Source organism: Anticarsia gemmatalis, chromosome 1, assembly GCF_050436995.1.
Source record: "Anticarsia gemmatalis isolate Benzon Research Colony breed Stoneville strain chromosome 1, ilAntGemm2 primary, whole genome shotgun sequence".
NCBI classification, from domain to species: Eukaryota; Metazoa; Arthropoda; class Insecta; order Lepidoptera; family Erebidae; genus Anticarsia; species Anticarsia gemmatalis.
Window position 1 is genome coordinate 8,397,388 of NC_134745.1, and position 20,529 is coordinate 8,417,916.

A 20,529-nucleotide genomic window follows, 5' to 3' on the forward strand; every position below is an offset into this window, starting at 1 on the left:
GCAAACAGCGTCATTTATTGACCAAGAAAGTAGATAACCGCTAGTTAACGAATGACCCAATCAATTAATTGCCGATATTGGACACGCTGCAATGTTAGAAAATTACTTCCTCGTTTCCACTACGTAAAAGACAGACAAAGCACAAAATGGCTAATCTTACAAAACTAGAAGCAATTAGTAGTCTTTCGGTAGAGTAATATTGCTCTATCAGTCGGTAATAACTATGAAACGATCCACTCTTTAAATAAATAGTATTGATCTTATATGTAGTGGTAAGGGCAGCCGAGTAATAGAACTAATATTAGATACAATTGAACTACTGTAACTACTAATTGAAATACATGTAGGTAATCTATCATGTATAGGTATACAACAAAACAAATATATGTATAAGTTATTCGGTCTTTTGTTTCAGGATTCAAATTTTGAATTAATGCGTATCAGACCAACCTATATCAAAATAATAACATTCTCCAGAAAACAAAAATGCTCATCTTAACCTATCTTTTCTGCTACCTCATTCCCACTCTTTTTGTCCCCCAATGTTGTGCAAAAACATATACCCGAATGAAACAACGCCGGCAACCATTGTTCCTGTAATACGGAAACGAATCGTTTGGTAGTCGCTCGGAAAATTCATCAAATTACTCAGTGCAGTTATATAACAGTTGATCATTACGTGCCTGGAAGTCTACATTGTTATCAATATATTCATCTGTATAATATTACCTATGTTTAAGTGATAAGTAAACAGATAAATATGAATGACGGACCTAGCGCACATTCGTGAAATCGTGTTTTCCTGTACCTAACCACTTTTGCACAAAGTGCAAGCGATACAAAGAACAAAAGCACTCGATGACTAACAGTTCGTGTTTATTGCAGGCAATGGGCCAATTCTGTTACATTTACTTACCTATAATAATAAAAGTAATTATTTGTAACCGGTTTGTATAGAAATATTATTACAGTACATAATTAGCTTGACAATTTAGCGCAGGTACGTGTATGAACTATCTTAGTATGGATAAATGCAATAGTAATGCAGTAGACACATTACAATTACTCTGCTATTGTTTTCTAGAGTCTTAACTTTCAACGTTGTCATTGACTTATTTTCAAATATTCTGAAGGCTTTCCGAAATGAAGGAGCCAACCACACCCACCATAGCTATAAGAAAATCGAAACATGCTGAAACATGTATACCTATGTAATAATAGTGTAGTGCGTTTTGGTGGCACAGTGGATCGATACCGAGTACAAACGAGGTGGTGGTGGTATTTCTGTTGTGGTCGCTCCATGCTCGCGTGCCACGGCTTGACTCACACCCGTCCATCAATTCAACCACTGAAAATAAACCGCACTACATTTAATAATAAAGTAAGAAACTAACTAACTGCGCCACACAATACATCGCTGCCCTTTTGTGTTTCAAACTTAGGTAGGTACTGTTAATGGCCTCGATACAAACATTGTTTTACAGTAAACAATACTGTCCGTAAATAGTCATTATTAAGCAATTATTACGACATGACACCACCGATTTTATTAAAAGTAGCTAAGCATTAATTTTTTTGTCGTTATGCACATATCGTGTAGGTGCAAAGCGATTTCAAAAATGTTTAGGTAAAATAAATATTTCAAGAAGCTATTAAATTTTCCTAAGGCGATTCGACCTTCGTATTTGTGCGGTTGACGCGTCTCTTGCATGGATGGCGTCATCGTTGGCAAATATACTTCACTGTTTACGGTAAAACACCTATGTGACACGTGTCGTAATGTTACTACCTGTCATAAAACTAAGATAATTTAACTTTAACTCTACAATTACTGTCACTAGTCTGCCGAATATTGATGACCACTTCGCTTAGCTGAAAATAGTACATAGGTACACGCAATGCAAAGTTACAAAATGGAGAAATACGTCTTGTTAAAAAGAACTAAATTTCTAGTCGTATAATAAATAGCGACTCTACACGCACATGCTCATATTTTCATTAATATTAAATATCAAGTTCTAATAATATGATAACTTAGTGCAATATTTAATAATGCCTAGACTTCATTCAATAATGGGCTCATCAATTGAAAACTGCTAAGTATTTATTGCATTGTCGGTAACTTTCTTTTTCGCTGATGTTCAGCTAAGCGATGCGCAGTGAAGCACAGTGCGCGGTAGAGACGGTGGTGTATGAGCGGCGAGCGTATCGCGTGTGTGAGTGACGGTTCTCGATGGTCGTCAGCGGCCGGCGCTGATGTGATAAGAGGATGGCGAGCGCGCAGACGGCGGCGACGGCCTCGCTCGCGGGCTAGTGTGGTTCAGCTTGCGAAGCCGAGCGCCGCGACGCCCGGCGATCTCTCGCCTCATAGTGCCGAAGCAAAAACAAACACCGTAATTATCTCGCCGCGATAAAACGATACAACGTGTTATCAGTTCTTGATAATTCACCAGTGCGATAACTGATAAAGTAAGTGGTTGACGCCTAACGCACTGTGTATTATGTAAAACCCTAAAAGTGAATTTCCTGGACGTGGAATTATGGCTGCTGCGACCGCTCCTCGTAAGACGGTCTCCATCTACGACTATCCGGAGCATCTGAACCCTTTCCACGAGGAGGACAATCACAACAAGATCCGGTTCTGGACACTGGGCAGAAGACTTAATAGATCCAACAGTATCAGCTTCTCTGGACTTAAGGACCTAAAGAATTCATGGTAAGTGTAGTGTAAACTATCTTGTAAGTTTGTTATATAAACGTAGGTGTCCCCCGATAGAGTATTGAACCTTGAAAATTAGCTTTGGCTAATAAATATTATCACTTTGAAATTGTAATTACTTTCGTAACGGTGTATTCTAAATGATGTTTTCGCCTTGTCGTGTCAAGAACCGTACAGCCTGCGTTTGGTAACAATAGTAAATGTTTTTAATTACAAATCGACTACTTTAGTCTTTGTGCCGATACCTAAACTTCGATACCGATGTTGTTAGTAAGTTTACAAATTAGTGACGAAATCTTCGCTCGACTGCGAAATTAACTCTTTTATATGTACCTACTTAAAAAGACACCAGTCATTGTCCGATTTTAGCTTGAATATGATCACATAGTTGAGTCACGAAGGAAAATTTATAAGATGGTTCCGTAAATAAGTTTAATTGTTTCTCATAATTACAAACACTATACACGCAAGACCTTTCATAGAGCTTGATGCCTGCTGACTTATGTAGAGTTCATAAATAACAATAGACTATGCAGTCATAGTCTCTTCTACCGGAGGACCCATAGGTTGAGACTTTGAATAAATAATACATATAACAAATCACTGATCCTGCCCGTCACGTTTTATTAGCTTTAATAATAAGAAAGTAAGGTTAGTTGTAGAGTTGTAGACATAAGCAAACACTGGGCGCGTCAACAATGATTTTTCAAAGAAGTCAGCAATTATTTTGAAGTGGGTAGGTAGGTAATTTCTTAGTAGGTTTTAAATAAAAATTCGTCTGCCTCTTAACGAAATATATTGTTAGGAATATAAGCCATGTTTTCCATGTGACTATATTATTATAATACAATGACATGCGGTAATCTTCCGGGACAGAATCTACGTGCACAGAATCTTGTTTTCGCACCGTTTGCACACGTAGGTGGCTGGTCATAATACTGCATAATCTCACTATTTTGTTTATAACTACAAGTGTACGGGCACAATGGCATCGTAATCAAAAACGTTGTATAATTAGAATTGAATAGGTACCAGGTGGATAATTGTATTTTTATTCTCATACTCCTCGCATAATTTAACCATGTGATTGTCAAATCTCAAATAAGACAAATTAAAAGTAGATTAGTTATGCCTCCTTATATAAAATGTCTTCAATATTTGTGTTGCGTGCACTTGGTATACGACTATCATTAATATTAGCGGGATTTTACTGCTTGCTTTCATGAATCACAGCATAAACACAAGCTAGTAAATAATCGTCTGTTGGCGAAAATTTCATGTTTTAACCTTCGTGGAGTCTTACGTGGTGTTGACTTAATGTTGTGTGAATAAGATACTTACAGAATATACAGATTCTTAGATACGCGTAGCTGGGAGAAAAACTAACATTTAGTTAGGTAATTAATACCCCTCCCCCTCGTTTGAGAGGAGACCCTTGCCCAGCAGTGGGACAGTAATGGGTTAGTAAAAAAAAGGCACTTAATAGAAGAACATTTTAATAAATTATCGTATTCTTATAACTACTCTATAGGTAGGTTAGGTATATAAATACTTGTCTCTTCCAAGCAAGAGATCAAAGGCGAGTTGATGTAATATAATAACAATCTCCTACCTACTGCAGAGGTTTTTTTTTATTACTTCATTAAAATATGTGTAAAGTACGCAATTTTACACCCGGATCACATACACAGAGTCTGCTAGGTAGCCATAGGGGCCAATCGTATAGGTGAACTGAACCGAGGAACTATTCATATCAAATCTAGGAATACCTAGAACAATTGGGTCTGGCCTACTTATAATAAAAATGCAAAAGTTGTAAGTATGGATGGATGTAAACAGTTGCTCGATTCTCTATTACTATCGACTACCAACAACTGGGAAGCCTTCGAGCAATTTTATACAAAAATTTGTTTAGAGCCTCTACCGGGCTCCGTAAGGACTATTTTGGCAGTACATTTTAAATGTGAAACTCTCGATACTCGACAGTACCGCCTGTAGAGAATTGCGCTACGGGTTTGTTTGTTACTCTGTCACGAAAAATCTACGGGATGGATTTTAATGAAATTTTGTATACTGTTACCTTGCAAACCGGATTACCATATAGGATACTTTTTATCCCGGGAAATCTTTTCACGCAGACGAAGTCGCGGGCAGAAACTGATACTCTATAATTCTACCAATTATAATCAATAGTTAATGTCTATCATGATTATCTAACAACTAGAAAACGTAGAGAATCGATCAACATTGCCATTTTACTTAACAATTCTTTAATCATTGGTTTCTTATCGCATTCACAGTAAAGAATATCATTGGAAGCATGCTTACTTGTTTGTTTAACCATATCAACTAGTTGTGAATAATGCAATTGTCGTCAGATGTTTATTTATAGGTTTGAAGTCACTATTGCCACTTGCTGGTAGATCTTGAATAATACATCATTGATAGACAAGTGGATTTTTACGTGTATTGTGTGTTTAATGTCCGTCTATTGACATCTTACCTCTCATTTATACTTAAACAAATATACACTATTTGCATAATAATATGCCTTAGGGTATTGATATTTTATAATTATTGTATTAGTTCTGCCATTTTTTTATGCATGCGACTAGAGATTATTTATGTTTTGTCCAATAAACTTCTTAGAATGAGTTATTTAAAATATTATTCCAGGCGACCAGATTTATTATTGACGTGAGGTTATTAGGTAAATCTAATAAATATGGTAGAACAAACAAGATCATGTAAATATCATGCTCGTTCATTATCGTTTTCATATGCCTGCCTAGTGCTAAGTCCACATACTGTCACACGTTTAATGCTTAATGATTGATTAGAAAATGATTTGCATATTCCATATCTTAATCTCAAAACAACAAGGTTGTTTAAGTTTATATCTCTCTAGGTCAGCACTCAGATTTTACCAGTTCTATCAAAGTAAGTATATAAAATTCAGGATCACAATAAACGAACGCAGGAAATGACTGTTAAATTGGGACAATTTATTAATAAAGAAGTGGCTCTTTTTATGTGTCTATCTTATCAGCCCACATTCACCCACTGCTCTACAGATCTACAGCTCTACTCGGTAACATGAGATAGAGAGATTTGCTCTACATTACATAATTTTTTTGCTCTTGAGCCAGTTTAGTTCCAAATCGATTAAATTCATTGATAACATAATTTCTTATAAACTTAGTGGGTATTAAATAGATTCTTATCAGATACTCTTATTAAAAAGAGTCATCATAAAAGAGTCCAATATTGTAAAGACGATAATATTAAAGTTTGAGAATTTTCTGTTGTCGTAGTAAAATATGCGACCTAATAAAACTTGCAGTATTACAATTAGTTCGTTACAATTACAATGCAATGTTACGTAGTTCGACAAACAACGTTATTACGGTTATAACGTTGTCTTGAGCCACTTTAAATTCAGAACAATTATACGTGATTAATAGTTTTTGTTCTTTGCCAGAGTTTTTCAAAAACATGTTTATTTTTGTAAGAATGAATGTGCATTTCCACGTAATAATAAAGTCTTCTTTATTTGTTATGCAGGAAATAAATTCGTTTACGTATGACGAGTCGCTGTCGTCAACAATACAACAAAATGTAGTTGTAATTAAATATAAATATATCTGCCTTTTAATGTCTAAACGTACAAAGAACATAAAACAAAGTTGGCGCACCGTTCCAGGCGTGTATTGGCATACATCCAACACTTTATAACGGGATTAGGTTTATTTAACTACAGCTCTGATTATTTCAGTCGATTGATAACTGAGGACTAAGATGCCTTGAACAACTCAATTTATAACCTAAAGTAACTGACCTGCAGCATAATTAAAGTAATATCCTACGGCAGAAGTTTATAATGAAGTAATTTTCAATTTCCTGTAAATTATTTAGAAATCTAAGCAAGTATCTTCTCTGTTGAATCCGTTTAAGTATCTTATTTCAGTTATGATGTCAAGACTAATTTACTTCACGTATTTATCGCATCAACTCAATCATATTATGTTCCACCAACTTGCATTTCAGGGCATAAATATGCAAAGATATCATAATTCACAATTAATCACCAGACAAGTAGGTACACGATATAACCTTCATAATCACTAGACTGGCATACTCAACAATTTATTTTTATTGGTTACACGCTTTTAGTAATATAATACGAAGGAAATATTCTATGATGTATGCTCAACACGAAGCCACAACTCTGGATGAATAAATAAAACTACCGCTTCTGTAATTACTAAAATACAATCTGGCTGATATTATCATGTTTATGTCAACGAACAATGTTTTATTAGATCTGAATTTATTGTTTTAAATCCCCAACCATTCATTCACATTGATATCTATACTTAAATATACGATAAAGTCTGTAACTTTACATAACGTATACCTAATCATATTTGACGTCTGAAGCTATAGTAACTGCTTTCAAGATGTCGTTGTAATGTTTACGTAATTGTGTCAATTTATTCGTCTGATTTATTGAAGCTTTAGATAGTGAGTCAAGTATTCAAGACTCAAAGTGCAATGAACACAAATTGAGTTTATTCCAACAGTAGAACATGGGCACAATAACAGATTGAAGTAGTTTCCGACGAATGCTTGTCTAAATGGCGCAAAATCAATTGCTAAGAATCTGATTGCGAAACAATACAAGTTTCTAATAACCAATTAAACTAGAATTCATGAACGCAAAGTCATTTGAATTGATGAAGTGTTGTGCGCTTGGTAATGCATTCCGTTAGGTGTCTATTAAATACCTTAATACTAATAAATTGGAACTAAGATTTCTGTACACTAGATTTAAATAGGTGCTAATGGTATAAGGCAGTGGCTCCCAACCAGTGGTTCGTGGAAGTCAAAATATGGTCCGCGAATAATTTTAAAATTTAAAATGTTTATTACACTTTTTTGTATAATATACTTACATAGTGGTCCCTGCTAACAACAATAATATAAAAAGTGGTCCCGGACTAAGAAAAGGTTGAGAACCCCTGGTGTAAGGGAAGGAGCTAGGGAGATAAGAGATCTAGGGAAACATATCTGAATGTTTCCGACTAGAAAACATGAATTAAAAAGCAATGATTACCTTAGAAAGAAGGTAGAGTTATTGATTTGATTGACGACCGTGATATTTAAGATTGATGGCCTGCTTAGTACCTACCTACCTAACTAGATACAATTTCAACTAGCAGTAGACATAGTTATTTGCATCTTCAAATTGATTTGCACGTGCTGCATGCATTACATAGTCGGCACGGAGCTTCCTTAACATTCAGTAGGTAGGTAAATATAACTAATTATACTCACATATGCAGTATGTACATGCATTTTACAACGATGCACCTATCTGCTGTTAAACCTTGGCAGATGGTAATTAAATCTAATAAACAACGTACGAACCAAGTACATGCCATTATGTGTGAAGTAATGTTAACAAAGATTATGAATAAAGTAGCATTGTGATATCTAAGAAATGCCTTTGGGTTTAACACATAAGATAAAAGAGGCTGAGGTGAATCATTGGCCCAACAAAGTGTGATAAAACGTCTTTAGAGCATCCAAGTAGGTCAGACCCAGTTCAGTTAAGTTAGTATAGTTAGAGCAATACTCGACCTGTTAATTTTAGCTGTACTTATGAAGGCCATAGCCTTGGAGCGCGTAGGGAGCACTAACACGTAGATACCGTTATTGTAGACAGATATTCCAAGAAATTTTAATTTGTGGAAGAAGTTATTAGAAATAATGATAACTTGTTCTAACCTACTACTTGATTAAACCTTGCATGCGTTTGAGTTTTTTTTAAAGAAGTTCTTGAAAGAACGCGAAGTCGCCAAACCGCACTTGACCAGCCTAGTGGAAACAAGGCCTAACCCTTGCTCAAAATGCGACAGTGATGGGTTAAATATTTTTTTATGAGTTATAAGAAGTTAGGTACAATTATTACTTATTTAAATGTATATAGGTAGCACGGTTCACATTGAAAAACCAGTTGTAAGAATACAAGGACTCTTTCCAACATAAGTATTAGAATTATATTTATATTGTCTGCATTAGTCGCTGCGCTTCGGTCATGATGCCGCAAAAAAATATGATTCTGCCTTACCCATAGCGATTACAAAAATTCCAATAATGATTACATATTCGAGGGTACTGACTTTTCTTAACGACTGCCACTGTTAATTACACTAGTATAATTCTTAATGGAATATTAACTATTGTTGTACTTACCTCATTTGTGTGCACTGGTCCTACTTGTTATTATTTGTGCAATAATTTAGCATAGTCAGGTGATTATTTTATAGTAGCTCTTTCTTCAAACATACGACAAAAAACACATAATGATACGTGTATTTTCTCGGTATTGTGAAGACAAACTGTTCGACATTTATCATTTGCATATTTTCCTCTTGGATCGACCGGCCTTGTGGAAGCTCCGAGCTTGTCATATAGCACTTATCCACCTTGATCTTGAGTAACCAGTTCCTCGATCATCTTCCGTTCCTGACACCCCAATCGCTTCCCGTGGAAGTCGTAGGCGGCCACCATAGGGGACCTCCTACTAATTATATCAAGAGAATAAGTGGCTCTACCTGTGACTGAATACCGTCTTACTCCTACACACCACTTGTAATTGGCAGTTTAAGCAATTTACATTATGTATGTACTAGTATGTAGTGCAAGCAATACTTTTATATTCTGCGTGCCCACACATCAAGTAAAAGCAGTGTGTTGTATAAAATATCACCCACGCATATTGTCACGGGTTCAAAATCTGAGGCTGCACAATCAAAAAGCGTATTTAAATAATTATAACGTGCTGCAACGATGAAGGATAACACTAAGAGGAAACATTGTAAGGTACATATAGAGAGCACTTTGGAGCCCCGTAGTGTTGTGGTAAATATGTTCGCCACGCCACGTCGTTGAATCATGGGTGCGATTTCAGTACAGAACAAGTATTAAGGCAAACCGTCTCCGATTCGGGACTGTTTGAATTGCCTTGTTTAAGGTATACCTAGAATAGAAAATTATTGAGCAATATTTTATATAAACCAACAGGCTAATCTCCAATAAAATAGCATTGACAACACTACACGTCAAGTGATCACATCGATTATGTACACAGTACTTGTACTAATAGCTTTATTATCAAGAGTGATGGACTATTTTCCATCATGCTGTGTACACACACGACTGCCATTGATGGCTACACATGGGTTGTAGGTACACAATACATAAGCTAACTTCTTTAGATGCAAATATTGCTAAAGACAACAACTACTGCAGTAAAAATATTGTTTTTATCACATGGCCACGATCATAAAATTAAAACCTTCCAGGAATTAAACAATCAGTACATAATAGAAGGAATATTATATTCTTATGAGCAATAGATGAAAAACAAACTATGATCGGGCCTCTTTTTGACACCAAGGCAATAAATTCTATTATTTTAACGAAAGTTCTATCTATAGCCGGGGACGGTAGATTCTATATCTACATAATGTCCTCCTCGCCGATAAACGGCTACGGCGGTCAGTATCATTGAAACTGGCCATCTGTGCAGGACTTTGTTTATAGTGTCCAAGTGTGTGCACAATACACAGGTACACTCTCTATTCCATCACTCTCATAGTCTGGTGGGACGGATAACCGACACGACCAGAGAGAGGTCAGGCGCAGGACCGACGGCTTTACGTGCTCTCCGAGGCACGGAGGTCTTCGACCTCAACTTCCCAACTCCGGGCGATCTCTAAGAAATTCTTAACAGAAAATCTCAGAAAAGACTTTTTGGCCCGACCCAGCATTCGAACCCGAGACCTCTCGCACGGCAGCCGTTTATACTACCGACCGCGCCACAGAGGCAGTAAACTACAAATATCTACATACACATACACCAACATACAAAATGTAGTAGCTATAGAAACATTCACCTTCAAGTCACCTCAGAATTCGTGTTACCTGAGTCAGTTTCATTAATAATGACACGACATAAAACCTTCAATCTAATTAAATATTTTAAGTTCAAAGTCTAGGCTTTTTGTAAAACAACAAAATTAATGATGTTGCATCAGGTAGATATTTCATACAGGTAAGTATACCTGATACTAATTACCTGCATTAAAACCTTTTTTGTCAGCTATTTATTATATCTTATTAGGTCATGATGAACATCGCACAAAATCCTTAACAAATTTCTAATTTTGTAGACATATCTAATCGAAAGATATGATCGAGTAAGTTAATCTAAAAATAACTAATAAACTTTAAAAAAGCGAGCGTGCAGAGGAATTGCCGTCCAACATCGCTTACTCTAAGAGTCCTGTTGAATACCTGAAAAGCAAAGAATCAGAGAAAAATCTGTAGTCTGGCTTTTAGTGATTGTAGGTTACCGAACATAAGCGGGCGAAGTTTTTCAATGACCTAGCTTGTAGAATTATAGTGGTAGAGGTAGCGTAGAGCTATTATTTTGTATATAAATATCGTGATTATACATAATGGCGCATTGTTTGTCGCAATGCGCGCGACAATCGTAGCTAGACGCCTAACATTTTCTTTGAAAGTTTAAGAGCACTGTCAATTCGACGCATGTTAGATAAACAAATTGTAAATAATATTTTGGCGGGCGATCTATTCTTGGGTGGACGAACTTGAGTACCTGCTAATGTCTTAATTGAAATAAAATCAAGAAACTGCTTTATAAACTTTTTGTCGTGCGGCTTGAACCACTCTACGATTTAACTTGATAGAAAAGAAATTTATGATTGTGAGGATTTGTGCGACGGAAACCATCGATTGAATGAAAGCAACGCCGCATTGCTCTACTATAAAGTATTAGTTCAGGAACATTGTCGCACTGGCATTTTGTTAAAAGAACAGAAGAGTAGGAAATAAGAAAAACGTGGTGAAAAAATAACGAGTTATTTTTTCACCCCTTCATGACACATAGGATAATAAGATTATAGGAAGGAATCTACAAGTTTGATTTGTAGATCCATTCCTATAGTCTATTCCTATTATATAATCCACCTTTGCAACTTATTTGTTTAACATTATATTGCATTGCATTGCCCACATAATAACATACCTAAGAATGCTGCACAGGCATTGTGTGGGTCATGCAAACCTATTTTACATGAGTAGATACCAATATTATACAAAATAATAAATATACATCAATAGCGCATTCAACAATCGCTGACTGACAATAGCGACGGTGAATGTCGCACTTGCAACTAGTGCAAGTAATACGGATATACACATCTAAGTATGTCTGCTTGTGATCTTTGGACCTTACACGTCACCACTGCACGGAAAGCATCAAATAGCATTGATGCGCATTATGTTAATAACATTCTGAATACGCATCACATTTTAATATGTGAATAATAAATAAGGAAAATATTAATGTTGAGTTAACGCCGAGCAAAAAGTCACTTAGGTCTGCAATTAGATTTATATTACACTTGACAAGGGGATTCAAAGAAGTTCAAGAACGGGTCATGCAAATCTCGCTTTATCTCAACGACCTATGTGATTTAATGTCATGCAGGCTCGATGTGTTTACGCCACGTAACTGAGATAGCAAACGAATGATTGTTTATGAATCTCTACATGAGTCTCAGACTGGGTCGAGGCTATTTTTATCGCTGAATAATCTATAAAACTCTGTCTTTATTAAAACATAACTTCATTAAAACTTGGTCGGCACGATATACTTTTACAAAATTATATCATCTATCTAGGTATAGTGAAGTCTGACTTCGTGCTTTTCAATAGTAGCTTTAGGACAGAGAGCCAGTCGGTACACATGCACCAACGTCCAACATTCTATTGAAGACTGATGTAATGTAACCCTACTAGAGGTCTTATCAACGAAAAATCGAGTGAATTGACTTCAACCAGGCGCATTACCTGGTTAACTACCCAATAATACCTACTGCATAGATATTGATTATAACATATTTTAACATTGAGGGATGCCTTAGTTGTAAACACTATCTTCGTGTACCTACTTTTAGGAGAAAAAAATATTCAAAGGTAAACTATCTAACTATAACGTTTTGCATAATATAATAATAACTTTTACTCGAACCTAGATTTGAATACACATGGTGCTCACATAAGCGAATATAGTACAATGGCCTAAGGCGGTGGGCGTACGATGGCCGCTCATCCGTCGACCGTCACGGCACAATTGTGACCGCTCAAGTGGAATCAAGTGCACTAAACTTCCATTACTTTTGTCAGTGTTGCGCCTACAGACATCCGTTAACAGCACTGTGAGAACTTTTGCTGTAATGACTGTTAACTACTTCTCTGTTCGCTTCTTTGACTCTATTATCCATCAATTATGCCACATGCTGGTTCCCACGGCTCGCCTTTAACCTCCAAAAACTTTTACAGATTTGTTTTACCTCATATTAAACCGGTAATTACTTGTTTTCAGGGCTTTCCGGTCGTTTATGAAGAAGGGAAAGAAGGGGCAGCACGATAAATCGAATAGTCAACTAAATGGGGAAGCCTCACCAATAGTGTACCGAAGAGCACTGCAATGTAAGCAAACTACGAAACAATTTTATTTGTAGAAATCTCTTTCTGTACGAAACCGTCGCGTAGCCCTCTCGAAAGTTGCATAAAACTAAAATTAAATCTTTGGATTTTTCTCTATCTTTTTATCTATCTATAAAATATTCTAAGTCGGTGTGACAATGTTTCTAGATTCTGCGGCATCACGGAGTACAGTTGCGTCCCCGGAGAAGACTGATCGCTACGTGTACGGCGGGTCGATCACCCCTCTCCCACGGTCGCGGTTTCAGGAGCGACTGCGCAGCACCAGCCATCATGAAGTCAACTCACTTAGGTAAACCTTTTTTTTATGTGGGCTCTATCTAAAAAGTTATATTTTTCCTCGCGTGTGTTATCTAAGGAAAGTAGGTATACATGGGTAGATAAAATCCTCAGAAAGATTGGCAAATTCGCTTGGTAATGTGTTCATGTCCGTAGAAAAAGTATTTCGATCGTTGTCAGAAACAGTCTCTGACGTCATAACTGCCTAAGTGGTGAAAGCCCAATCGTTCGATCTCACAAGTTATGAATATTTTTTCATTATTGTACATTGGCACGAAAGCCTTTCTACTTTTGCGCAATCTGGGTAATACTTAAGAATAATTCCGCACTGTGTGTTAGTTGTTGTCTCTAACAAGATCATTGTCAATTTGCAGTGCCACCCCACGCATGGCCCGCAGCGAAGTGTCAGGGTCTCGGCTGAGTGTAGAGAGCACCAACCCGTTCGACGAGGATGGACCCATCCCTCCGGTGCGGGCTTCACGACGCAAGAAGAAACGCGCTCCTCCACCGCCGCCTGGCACCGTCACTGCCGACACTACCCTCGACACCACAGCAGACAGCATCGCTGACACAACTGCTGACAGTGTCGCCAACACCACGGTGAGAATACTATCCACTTAATCATGTGGAATTACACATCACTGACGTGACATAACTCCATTCACATGATATATGATTGATACCGATAATACGGATTACTTGTTTCATTTTTAAACTATTTTGATATGACAAAAGATATCAAAATGTGTTTTTCATACTTTTTTTATAAGTTACGACACCAAAAGCAACCAAACCAACAATTACTGTACACACGGAAACTTAAAGTTTTATTATATTTGTCAACACTAGGAGTCTTCGAGCCAGTCATCCTCCGAATAAACACTACTTATACATATAGATTGGTGAATATTTCAAAATGTTACGAGATTTTCGTAGCCCTATACTTATAATAACACACGTAGTAATTTATGTTTATAATCCCCACGCCAGTCCCCTACACAAGGTTACCCCATAAACACTTGCTATTGAATCACATAAAAGCACTGATTTATAACTTTACGGGAGCGCCTTAGGGAGAGCTAACATTAAGCCAGACATTAACCTTTTACACTGCTATTTAATGTACGTTCAGTATCGACACGCTTCTAACTTTTATAGATGTTGCTAACATGGTTGTTTGTATCATTATTAAATGTATTCTATGCATTTTATTTTTCAGGTGACCAGCACCTCAGAACTACACATAACCGAAACCGAAGAAAAGAAGCTGAACACCACTGCTCCAGATATAGAATTAGAAGAGGATATGAACCTTAACATTGAACTTAAAATAGTTGAAGACGAAGATGATAAAGTTAAGAATGCAACAGAAGAATCGCCAAGTCACACAGAAAATAAAGAAATTATAGAAGATACTACTGTTGTTGTAAATACAATTCAAAACACTGATAATATACAACATGAAACCAAGAGCCAGCCTAATGGTAACGTACCAAAAGACACAGATGGACCAGTCAAAAACAGTTCTTCAGAGGAAGATATTCTAAACTCAGCTACATTCCATAAAATAGATATTGTCAAATACAGACGAAACTCTAGCGTTAATGAAGATGACATAAGGTTACGTCGAGGTAATCTAGAAGATTTCCAGTCTTTATCAAACAAAAGAAGTAAAAGCCTGACCAACGCGCTAGACACCACTTACATGACGTACGATATTAATCTGAACGACAACACGACACACGTTGACACGAATGGAAATGAAGAACCACAAAAAGTCGTGTGCAAACTTTACAACGAAACACAAAGGAAGCAAAGTATAGAGACAATTTCCAGCACAGAAAAGGAGTTCCTGGAGATAGACAGAGCTACGAGGGAACTTGAGAGAGAAATCAATAAACTGAACTCTGCTTTAAACGATGAGGAACTCCCACAAGTTGAAGGAAGATTGTCAGTTTCAGAAATCAAAAGAAGATTTGATAAGAATGATGTGTCATCACCTAATCCAATACCAAAGCCGAGAAGAAGTCACTACGGCGGAGGGTCGAACACTCCATGAATAGAAAATAGTTATAACTAAGTACCAAATCATCCACTATCGAACATCAATCAATATCGTACTGTCCTTAAATAAAATATGAGTGAGTGCGATTAAATTATGAATTGTATTCCAAAGTTAGAATTTTAAGTGAGAAATGGACGCGTACCTAATACATTATGTATTTAAAATACCAATTTACATAATCACATAAGATGTTTCACACAAGAATTATAAAATGTTTTTACATGTACAGGCTCATCAAAAAAACGTCTAAAATGAGAGAAGCCTGAGAATTGAAAGATAAAGACGTAAACTAGTAAAAAATAAAATAATGTGTGATTTTAGATATAAATATCGTGGTTTAGAAGTAATCGGATCTCAGTTTTTTCACGATGGGGGAATGCAATATTAACGTCGAACATCGAAACTTGAATTAAACATCATCGAAGCGCAAAAATGCATAATATCTAACGAACAAAATACTATTAAGCTGCGTATCTAAATGGCAAGCTACCTAGCTGCGAAATCTCGATCTCGGTCTTTTCGTTAACAAAAAAAAGATCGGGCTATTGCATTGCATCGTAAAAAAGCTGGCGATTTGTATACGCGGCTTAAGAATAGTGCCTTCAATACATACCTAGCATGTTAATAATATAATTTAATACGTAAATGACGGCCTTAACAAAACACTATTTTGCCATAAAATATTTTAAATATTTAGCGGCGTAGAGTAATTTATTTGTGATAAATATTATATTACGTGTGCTTTTGTAGTATCATAATAAGTACCACTATTATATTGCCAGTGGTGTAGTTTTCCAGTAGTTTACTAATTTCAAATATTTATAAATCTATACTTAACTAAGGTGCGACTTGCGAGCCGTGGGGTATTAGGGTTAAAAAGTAAATCGCTAGGAAAACTACACTATTGTAGAGTTGATAATACAAACAACTAGTTTGGTGTTTAGCACTATGACTTTGCGTGCAAGATTCCTAAATATTATTTATACAAATGTTCACATTGGGATTAGTTATTTGTTAGTTCAGTCATTGTTGTTTAATAAATTATTATTCTATTGATATAGTGTTGTTATTTCGGTTATGTTGTAGGACTAGCAGGAGGTATGTATATTAAAAATCTTTTGTGTGTAGTATAATTGTGTATATTAAAGAATATAACATTAAACCTAAAAATAGCTGTACTATGTCTTACATGTTATAATTTGCTTATTCTATCCTTTTTATATTTGATGAACCTGGGCAGGTTCGATGTTGCAGTACTGACAAGGACTTTGTATTCTTTTGGAAGGCGTTTCTGCAGGCGTGCCTGGAAAAACATAATATAAATAAGTATTATTTAATAAGACACAACATATTTCAAGATATAACATAAAAGCTATATAGATTTGTCTTAAATTATGTCTCTAAATAAAGAACAAATACGAGAGTAGTTTATAAAAGAGATATTAGAGGAAATCTTACTTTGTTTTTAAGTATAGGCGCTAGTACAGTTAACTTGTCTACAAGTTTAACTTTGGCAGCCAACACATCAGTTTCGTCTTCAGAATACAAGTCGACGATAGTGTCAATAGCTTCAGCAAGCACCCAAACTTCATTCTCTTTATGCGCTTGTTCTAATATAAACTCTGTAATAGTGCATATTACATTGGAAGTGATATCATTCAAGTTGTTCACTAGCAGTAACGCCAGGATGCCAACCATTCTGATTAAGTTTGATCTTATCTCGGGCACTTGACATTCTTTCACCCCATTCAACATTATCTGGAACATACATTATATAAGTTAGTACATATCAGAACTGCAATATGTATATGCAATACTGGCTTCTACAAGCGACTCTGTGGGCATGAAAATATTTCTCAGGATAAAAAGTATCCGATGAGAACTATTGTGAATGTGAAACATATCACCAATTTCACCAAGTTGTTAGAATTTTATTAGGGGTTTACTTAAACTTTTGGATAGTATCATATAATGGGGAATATCTCTAAGGGAATGGTCTTAATTCTGTGCTACATTTAGTTCCAAATAACATTTATAATCTACTTTGTGCATAATAATATTAAATATGTAGCAAGATATACAACTGACCTCAATATCTGACAGAGCCAAGTCACTGAACAAACTGCAGTCACTTGTGTTGCCATTCTCTCTGAACTTAATCTTGTCTAATGCAGCTCTCATCACAGCAGTGGCAGACTCCAAAAGATTAGCATTATTTGACTCTTGTTTGAACACCAGTTTCCCAGCATCCACCCAGATTTTGTAGACACCATTTACTCCTCCAAGATTTTCAATGGGTAGTGCTGATAGTAAATTATTTACGCATAATAATGCTCTTGATTGTAAACTAAGAAGCCTAAAAATATAAAATATAGTGTTCATTTAAATGTCTTGAAGTCATATTTCCTTATGCCTATTGTTCATAAAATATTTGATTGAAGTCAACAGAATAAAACATTTTTTTACTATTATTAACTAATTTATAACATAGCTCACTTTTTAAAAACCAATTGTGAACCTTCATATTCCTTCAATATTAACATAACATTCTGTGCAGGCAGCTGTGTCCGAGCCCAGACTTTTTCAAATATTTCCATAGATATTAAAGCTTCCATCACTTCAGGCAGAAGCTTATCCTCAGCTAATATGGAGTCATCACCATTTGTACATAACTCTTCATCTGGCTCATCACTTTCTGATGATTCATTGCCTTGCATATCATCATTGTCTGTAATGTAAAAAATATTTAAATCATATAAAAATAAGAAACACCATTCAGCAACAACTTAACATTCTTTTACATTACACTCACCATCACAAGAACAAATATTGGCTACAATTTCAAGTGCACTATGTTGAGCTGAAAGCATCTGTGACACAGACTGCAGTTGGCTCTCCAGTTGCTGTGCTGCCTTGTCTTTAGGAGCATCTACCTTCCCTGCCTCACCACTCAATGGCACGCCACTAGACAACTGACTGCTCACAAGTCTATGATCCACAGAGAGAGTAGTGGCTAGTATTGTGATTATTTGATTGATAACATCTGGAGGTAGTGTACTTATATTGCCACCACAAGTGTTTATTATAACTCCAGCTGAAAGTGTCCTCATTAAGAGTATTGAGGGGTCAGTGCCCTCAAGTCCTAACAATGTCTGCAGTTGCCTCTCTGCGTTTGACTTGATCTTAGCCATGGCTGTAGGATTGTCTTCCACCACAACAAATAAACATTGCAGCACAGCTGTTACTATGTCATTATTGAATGTGCCAAGGTCCAGGAATCGAGGGAGTATGTCCAATATTCTAGATTGTCCCAAATATTTAATAGCTAGATCTGAAACAAAATAGAACTTATTAAGGAGATGAATTAAATATTTTCCAAGAGAAGAATATTTTTTAATGTAGTTAATCATCTATTAACATGTAGGTAGTCAGTATAGTTCATACCTACAATGTAACACTTTGTTAAAGTCTACTTCTATGCCATAAACCAAAGTAATTAATCTAACATATTATAGGCAATGACTGCAAAATATATTGATTAATATATAAACTATAATTTAACTATAATGATAGAAATATTAACCACTTTTACATCTGCCACAAGTTAAGTTCAAGAAGTTATATAAGGGAGCTACCGAGGGAACATACCTGAACTTTCACAAAGATTCAAGAGAAGGTTAACACACTGAATAAAGGTATCAATATCTTCATCTTTTGTTTTAGCATTTGATTCTGGCATCCATGTTTCAGCATACTGTGAAAAGAACATCAATCAATGTAAGCATAAAAGTAGGAAATCTATAAAAATCACATGTCATCAGTCGGTTAAATACCTCATGGAAATAACAAGTAACAGGAGTCATGATGTCTTGTTCCATCATAGCTTCGCAAGTGTCCATAGCAACAGTAGATAAGTTTCTGAGGGTGCCCGCAGAAGCATTTCTCACTGAACTGGCTTGATCCAACAACAATGGTGCTGCAACCTTTACGAGGCCTTTATCTAATACCTCTTGCACATTCTCTGGACTTTCTATCATTAGAGCTAACGTTTGTAATCCGCAATATTTTTCTTCCACATCAGCAGCCTGCAATTCACAAGAAATTACTGTTACATTAATTTATACTCGTTATTATCGAGGTTATTCAATAGAAAACACTTAAAGGTTCTAAAATGTTAGTGACTAAACGTTATACTGTAATGGAATTACCAAAAATCTACAAAAACGTCGAACTAACCTGCAACTGGTCCAAAATAGTTTGAATTGCATTCTCTTTGCTGTCAACGGGGAGTTGTTCTTCTTCTTCATCGTTGGCCGTAACCAAGCTTTTATTGACCCTCGAAGGTTTAGATTTTCTTATTTTCCCCATTTTATTTTATTACAAGCTCCTAACCTCACAAAATACACACGCCGCACCGTGAAATAATCAATGTCAAACCGCTATTGTCAGTTTGACAGTAATGACAAGAAAAAAGACATTTGATGACAGAATATGCTTTTAATTTGTTAAACATATCTTTGATCATTTGCATTTTAATCTGTAGTAAGTACCCGTGGTAAGTACCCGTGGTAAGTACATTCTAAATATTAAAACCAGATCCTAAAACCGCTGGACAGAAGGTGTAAAATATAGTCAAGAGACATGGAGGAGTGCAGGTGATAGTGATGTTACAGCAATAGTATCCTTTTAATGCAGCGGTCTGAAGGTTCATTACAAACACACAACCCGAAACAGTGCTACTTACTACACTCACGTTATACTTCTAATATCGTATATATATATATATATTCGCTTAGCCTTTGTTCCAAACTATGTTGGAGTCGGCTTCCAGTCTCACCGGATGCAGCTGGATACCAGTGTTTTA

General features: G+C 36.0%; 2 protein-coding genes across 2 annotated transcripts; one reads left to right on the forward strand and one right to left on the reverse strand.

Moving 5' to 3' along the window:
* The first annotated feature begins 2,156 nt into the window (after positions 1-2,156).
* Positions 2,157-16,721, forward strand: LOC142974642 (uncharacterized). The gene is made up of 5 exons (XM_076117093.1): positions 2,157-2,716; positions 13,200-13,306; positions 13,472-13,613; positions 13,975-14,200; positions 14,820-16,721. Exons 1-5 carry the CDS (start codon positions 2,541-2,543, stop codon positions 15,657-15,659), a joined length of 1,491 nt encoding a protein of 496 aa, XP_075973208.1. The 5' UTR covers positions 2,157-2,540; the 3' UTR covers positions 15,660-16,721.
* A 52-nt stretch (positions 16,722-16,773) lies between these two features.
* On the reverse strand, positions 16,774-20,107 carry LOC142974633 (HEAT repeat-containing protein 3). The gene is made up of 8 exons (XM_076117083.1): positions 19,902-20,107; positions 19,499-19,750; positions 19,314-19,419; positions 18,478-18,996; positions 18,162-18,393; positions 17,754-18,021; positions 17,124-17,423; positions 16,774-16,968 (listed from the first exon to the last, which is right to left on the reverse strand). The coding sequence occupies exons 1-8, from the start codon at positions 20,031-20,033 to the stop codon at positions 16,858-16,860; spliced, it is 1,920 nt and encodes a 639-aa protein (XP_075973198.1). The 5' UTR covers positions 20,034-20,107; the 3' UTR covers positions 16,774-16,857.
* Between the last annotated feature and the right edge of the window lie 422 nt (positions 20,108-20,529).

What these genes read in the sequence shown, in the direction of transcription:
- LOC142974633 (XM_076117083.1), bottom strand. Translation starts at nt 20,033, where the DNA reads ATGGGGAAAATAAGAAAATCTAAACCTTCGAGGGTCAATAAAAGCTTG. An exon ending in TCACAATTGGTTTTTAAAAA is followed by an intron (nt 18,022 to 18,161) that starts GTGAGCTATGTT and finishes TTATATTTTTAG; the next exon opens with GCTTCTTAGTTTACAATCAA. An exon ending in TGGCTCTGTCAGATATTGAG is followed by an intron (nt 17,424 to 17,753) that starts GTCAGTTGTATA and finishes TGTATGTTCCAG; the next exon opens with ATAATGTTGAATGGGGTGAA.
- LOC142974642 (XM_076117093.1), top strand. Translation starts at nt 2,541, where the DNA reads ATGGCTGCTGCGACCGCTCCTCGTAAGACGGTCTCCATCTACGACTAT. An exon ending in CATGAAGTCAACTCACTTAG is followed by an intron (nt 13,614 to 13,974) that starts GTAAACCTTTTT and finishes GTCAATTTGCAG; the next exon opens with TGCCACCCCACGCATGGCCC. An exon ending in ACAGTGTCGCCAACACCACG is followed by an intron (nt 14,201 to 14,819) that starts GTGAGAATACTA and finishes TTTATTTTTCAG; the next exon opens with GTGACCAGCACCTCAGAACT.